Here is a 7,003-nt window from a genome sequence, read left to right as displayed (position 1 = left end):
AAAAATTAATTATGTGGAAAACTAGTTATGAAATTTTTATGTGTGTTTCTTTGTTCTATTTGTTTTGTTTTTTTAATTAATTAATTTTTTTTTTAAATGTAGTTTTGTTAAAAATTACTTTGTTTGTTTGTTTGTTTGTATATTATGTATGTATGTATTGGTGAAAAGGTGGTTTTTTTTTTGTAGCTACTACATTTATAAATAGTAAGAAATTTTTTGTTTTCTTTTTAATAGTTTATAGAAAAAAAAAATCTAATTATATTGACTATTGACTTTGATTTTAAAAAAAAGAAAAATTATTATTAATTTTAAAATTAAATATTCTTTATTAAAATTTATTTAAATGAATATTTGAATTTTAAATTTAATTGAAATTTTTCTTTTTTGTTTGTATTTTTCGGGGAGAGGGGATTTATTGTTTGTTTGTTTGTTTTATTGTTTATAAATTTTTATTTCCTAAATACTGATTTACTATTGTTTTTTTTTTTTGTTTTTAAGAATAAATTTATTTTTTTTTTTGTTTTTTGTTATTTTTTTTTCCTATTTATTTTTATTTCATTTAATATTTTTTTTTTTTTTTGTTGCATATTTTTTTTTTTGCTTCAACTTTTTTTTTTTATTTGTTTTTGTAGAAAAATGTGAATGCTAGACAAAAATCACATATACTATACTTTGATGAGCGCTCTCTCAAGACTTGTTTTTAAATTTTAAACTTTAAATTTAAAAAAAAAAAAAAAAAAATTTTTTTTTTTTTTGGATTTTTTTTAATTATTGTTTTTTTTTATATATAAAAATATAACTACTATTATTATTTATAGAAAAAAAAACATTATTGTTTTTTTTAATTTTTAATTTTTTTTTTTATAATTATACAATAGAACTAAAATTTATAAGAAAAACATAATTAAATAATTATTATAATTTTAACTATAAATAATTAATTTTAATTTTAATTAATTATTTAATTGGTTTACTAAAACAAAAAAATAAAAAAAAATTATTTAAAAACAAACAAAAGAACATGAAAAATTCTTAATTTATAATTTTTATTAATTTTATATTTTTAGACTTTTTTTTGCAATTTAATCAAATTTATTTTTTGTTTTAAATTTAATATTATTAAATTTTTTTTTTTAATTTTTTTTTGTTGCATTATGCATACATACTAATAATATTGTAAAAAGTATTTTTTTTTTTGAATCCCTTAATTTTAAATTTAAAAAATTTTTTTTTTTAAATTGAAATTCCAGTATTGAAAATAAATTTTCTTATTGGAATTGACTTTTTCCTTTCTGTGTTTATTTAATTTATTTTTTAATTATAATTTAATATAATATAAATAATTTCATTTCATAATAAAGAGTGATTTTTGAATCAATTGTAATTATTAATTGATAATTTTTAATTTTATTATTAAAAATATTTCGAATATTTTAAAAATTTTTAAAATTTAAATTAAAAAATTTTTGATTTTAATTTTTTATTTATATTGAATAAACAATAAAGTGAATTATAAAATTTTATTAAAAATATTAATTATGCAATTTACAAATTAATCAAATATTGTTGAAAATATGAAAATTGTTATACAAAATAATATTAAAAATTAATTGTAATTATAATATTTTAATATTATTATTTTTTTTTTTTTTAAATTAATTCTCAATAATTTTATTTTAGTAAATTTACGATATTAAAAAAATTTAATATCGTAAATTTTTTTAATAATTAATCATTATTAATTTAATGAATAATAATTGTTTGTTTAATAAATATATCAAAAAAATTAATAAATCACTCAATAATGAAATGAATAAAATAAATATTATATAAAAATTATATACTCAATAAAATATTTTCCATTAATATATTATTTGGAAATTTTTTTTTTTAATAAATTTTCCAAATTATCAAAATAAAAAAAATTATATAATAATAATATAAAATAAATATTTTATATAATATATAATTATATTTTTAATTTAAAAATCCAAAAGGTTCTAATTCCAATTGATTTGTTGAATTTGTTATAACTGGAAAATCACTATAATCATTATAATCATATTTAAGATATTGTATATCAGTTAATGTATTTGATAATGGTAAATGTATACCATTTATAATATTATTATTATTACTATTATTATTACTATTATTACTATTATAATTATTATTATTGTTATTATTATTATTATTATTAAATATATTATTATTTGTTGTATCAATATTATTAATATTTAATTTATGTGTTATACCACCTACAAATGTATTGAGATCGGGATCTTTAGTTTGAGTTACACGAAATGTTGTTGTACATCGGCCATTTTGGTAAATGCTGTTATTATTATTATTATTATGATGATTATTATTATTATTATTAATATTAAGATTTTCATTATTATTACTTAAACTATTAGTACTACAATTACTATTTTCATCAGTATTTATAATTAAATCATTTGTATTAATATTATCTAAATTATTACTATCAATAATTGTAATATTATCATTTAATTTATTAGCATAGATTATATTTTGTTTTCTTGTTTCATTGCTATATTTATTGCTGTTATTATTATTCTTAATACTATTATTATTATTATTATTATTAATATTGGTATTGTTATTATTATTATTATGTATTTTAATACTATTGCTATTATTATGTGTTTGATGTTGTTGTTGTTGTTGCTGTTGTTGATGAAGTTTTTCAGATAATTGTGATGATTTTGATTGACCTGTTGTTGTTATAGTTGTTGATGAATTTGTATCTTCAGTTGATATAACAATAATACTTGTTAATGAATCAATATCAAGACCATTTTCTTCATCAATATAATCACTAAGTAATGTTTTTATATTTTGATTATTTTGTATATTATTTATTCTTGTAATATTTGTATTTTGTGAATTTAAATGATTATTACGTTGAAAACCGTTTAAATGTTGAATTCGTTGATTATTTTGTTGTGATTGTTGTTGTTGTTGTTGTTGTTGCTGTTGTTGACGTTGTTGTTGTTGTTGTCGTTGATGATTTTGTTGTAATTGTTCTTGTTGTTGTTGTTGTTGCTGTTGTTGTGTTTGTACATTATTATTTTGTATTAAATTTGATTGATGTACATGATGATGTGTTTGCTGTTGATAATGTAATGTTGAACATTGATTTGTATTACTTATAACAACAGCTTGATTTAAATTTGCATCATTTAATATATTATGTTTACTATCATATTGTGAATATGGTGAATTTGATGTTGTTCTAACAACATCAAATTCAATATTATTTAAATATATATTACTATCGTCATCATCATCAACATCAGTATCCATACTATGATTAAATAATTTAATATCTTGATCATCATTTGTTGAATCGGTGGTAATTAATGATGAATTTGTATCTAATAAATTGGCAGTTGTTGTTGATATACTATTACTATTTATTGTTGTTACTGTATTTGATGTTATTAAGGGTTTTGTATCAAGATAACATAATTCATTTGAATTAAGTAATGATGATGTTGTATTTATTGTATTCGATGTTGATGATAACGGTGATGTATTACATGATGATGTTAATGATGGTGATGTTGTTGAAATTAATTTTGCATGTCCAACACTATCAACTAAACTACCAAATTCTGGTAATGTACCAGGTAATTCCATAATATGTTTTGTATCATCTTCATCAATTGCTGTTAATGGTAATGGTATTTCAACTTCAAGAAAACGTTCAATTATATTTGCATCAAGATCATTTGTTGTACTACCATTTGAACCTAATGTACCATTTAATAATAAACAATCAGCTGGTGGTAATGAATCATCAAATAATTTTGCACTCTCTGGTGAATTTGGTATTTCCATTTTTAAATGTTGCATATATTCAGCACCTAATGGTGTTGTTGTATTTAATGTTATATTATTTAAATTTTTACCTAAACTGAATGGTGATGGTGATGATGTTAATATTGTATTATTATTACTATTACAACCAATGTTAACACTTAAATCTGTATCTGTATCAAAACCATTCATATAATCATCTTCATCAAAACTATTGTATACAATATTATTTGAATGATAATTTTGATTATTATTTGTATCATTTTTATTATTATTTATTGTATTTTGATTGTTATTATTGTTATTACTGTTATTAGTATTATTACTGTTATTACTACTGCTGTTATTATTTCCATTTAATGTTATAATAGTACTGCTTGTACTTAAACTGCTACTACTACTTGGATTACGATTACGACGACGGCTATTTCTACCAGAATTTGATGAATTACTACTTGTATCTGATGATGAATTATTATTTTTAGCTTTTCTTATTTGACTTGCTGATGAATTTTTTAATGATTTCGTAGTACCATTGGCAGTATTATTATTATTATTATTTCTATTATCATTATTATTATTAGTACTATTATTACTGGTCGAATTATTATTATTATTTGAATTGTTGTTACTAGAACCATTCTGTTTCTTTTTTGGACGATATTTATAACCTGGATATTCTTTTGTATGTAATTTACGTAAACGATCTGCTTCAAGTATATATGGTTCACGTTCTTCTTGTGTAAGTGCTTGCCATCTAGCACCCAATTTTTTTGATATTTCAGCATTATGTATATCAGGTGTTTTTTCACATATTTTCTTACGTTCAATTTGTGACCATACCATAAATGCATTCATTGGCCTTTTAATATGACCGGGACTATGCTTTTTTGTCTGTTAAAAATACAAAAAAAAAAAAAAAATAAAGGAAATTATTAATTTAAAAATATTTAATAATAAAATTATCATAAACAAATAATTTATTTTAATATTATCATCGCTTAATATGAAAAGTAAAAATATACGGAAAAATTCTGAATTCAACAAAATTCCTATTCCTTTACAATAAAATTTTACAATTTAAAATAATAACCGCACTTAAATATTAATTTCCTGACTCATTTTAAACTTAATTTTTGAATTTAATGAGATTTTTATTGTTTTATTTTTTAGTCATACACTCGGGTATGTGAAAATACCCTGTTCTCAAACAGTAGCAGCTTTTTTTCAGTTTTGTTTTTTTTTTGCTTTTTTTATACATTCCAACTTTATTGTTTCTCACAGTGTATAGAAACTAAAGTAGCAAATAATATAAGAAAGCAAAAAAATAAATAAATAAAATATTTAAATAAATTTTCTGTTATCAGTGAAAAAATAACAACTAAAACAAAACAAAAACATCAAACAAAAAAACCTCAAAAAAAAAATTGTTTTTTTTTTTATTATTATATTTTTAAGCGACCTTGTAGTATGACTACCCCAATATTGTTTTGCATTAAAAAATTTATACAGGCGAATAAACTGATTCAACGTACATACACGACATTTCTATATACTCGTATTATGTATGTATGAATATTTTAAGTAAATATATGCGAACCGATTACATATAGGGGTTCCTTAAATACATATGATGTAAAGAAAAAAATATTAGGCTCAAAAATGTTAATTGAATGACACATCATTTAAAAATTTTGCATCGTCGTCTGTACTTATGTATTTCCTATATACTTTAATAAATTATTGTATGCATTATCAGACATTGTAATAAATTTATATAGAAGCTTTAAAATAATTTACTTAACACTATGTAATTTTTTATAATAAAAGCGTAAGGGTTAAAATTTTGCTTTAATATTATTTTTGTAGTACAATAAGAAACTTAATAAAAATTTACAGATGAAATCGAAATGAGTAATAAGTAAATTAAAAGAGAGAAAGATAGAGTTTTAAATAGTTCATAGAAAACATGATGAGAGAGAGTCTATATATTTTTCTCTTCTTTTTTCACTCTTAGAAGGAGCATAGGGCTAGGACATGATATCATAGACAGTTATGCCTTAGTTTCATTGCGTCATAGAGTTTTAACTATGTAGGTGATTAGATTAGAGAGAATCTAAAATAATTCAGGGAAAAGGGAACACAGTCGAACAGGCATTGCATTTTTTGATCAAATGCAATTTTTCTAACCAAATAGGAAATGGATAACTGTATAATACGGAAATATGTACAAAAAATTCTGCGCCCCAAAAAGCGTGTTCGTCGTTCAACTGTAATTTGAATGAAGAGAGAAAAAATCTCGTAACGAGTCATTTATTTTCGGTTTTTTGAAATGAGCCGATCTAAAATTGTTGTCACAAAAATATTATATGCATTAGGGGGTGTTACAATAAGTAGGCAAGAATTCCAAAACATTTTATTTTTTTTCCTTTTAGCTTCTTTATTATTGATTATTGATTTTTTATACAAATATTTGTTGTTTAATCTAGTAGCTAGTTGATATTCTAATTTCGATATTTATTTAAATAAAAAATTTTTTATGATTTTTTCAACACTTGCATAAATTTACCTCAATTTTTTTTTTTTGTTTTTTATTATTTCTTATTTTTTTTATACTATTTAATTTTAAAAATTTTTTTAGATCTTCTTGTTTTTTTTTCCAGTGTACTTTAGAAGACTCACACACCAAATATACTTTGGAATTTGAATGACTTAATTTGTTTGGAATTTAAATTGTGTATTTAAAAAACACAAAAAAAAAAAACAATATTATAAACATTTTTATTATTTGTTTTAAAATATTTGTATTTTGTTTTTTAATGTAATCTATACAGAAAAAAAAAAACAAAAACAAATAGAAAAAGGTCATTGCAGAATTAAAGTTATTTTAGTAATTTTGATAATATTATAAAAATATTCCAAAAATAATTTGAATTTTTGTTAAAATTTTTGCATATACGCGTGTGGAGCCCAGCTACACTTTCATTATCAAAAAAAATATAAATACAATTTTATTTATTTTACGATAAAACTTTATTTAATGCCATTTAATTAACATTATTGTATTGTGATATTAGAAATTTGTATATATATGTATATATACAAGTAATTTATATATATAGAAAATTTATTAGGCTAAACTAAAGTCATAAAATTT

General features: G+C 19.8%; 1 protein-coding gene across 1 annotated transcript in view; it reads right to left on the bottom strand.

Moving 5' to 3' along the window:
- Nucleotides 1-1,962: 1,962 nt before the first annotated feature.
- LOC129607516 (uncharacterized protein DDB_G0283357-like) overlaps nucleotides 1,963-7,003 on the bottom strand; it is a 147,028-nt gene continuing 141,987 nt past the window's right edge. Inside the window, exon 2 of the mRNA XM_055518548.1 lies at nucleotides 1,963-4,740. Coding sequence (XP_055374523.1) covers nucleotides 1,978-4,740 — 2,763 coding nt within the window. The 3' untranslated portion in view covers nucleotides 1,963-1,977. The remainder of the gene's footprint in view (nucleotides 4,741-7,003) is intronic.

Source organism: Condylostylus longicornis, unplaced genomic scaffold (assembly GCF_029603195.1).
Source record: "Condylostylus longicornis isolate FDR11 unplaced genomic scaffold, ASM2960319v2 ptg000027l, whole genome shotgun sequence".
NCBI classification, from domain to species: domain Eukaryota; kingdom Metazoa; phylum Arthropoda; class Insecta; order Diptera; family Dolichopodidae; genus Condylostylus; species Condylostylus longicornis.
The sequence above is the reverse complement of the archived record's forward strand: the minus strand, read 5'-3'. Positions and strand labels throughout refer to the sequence as shown.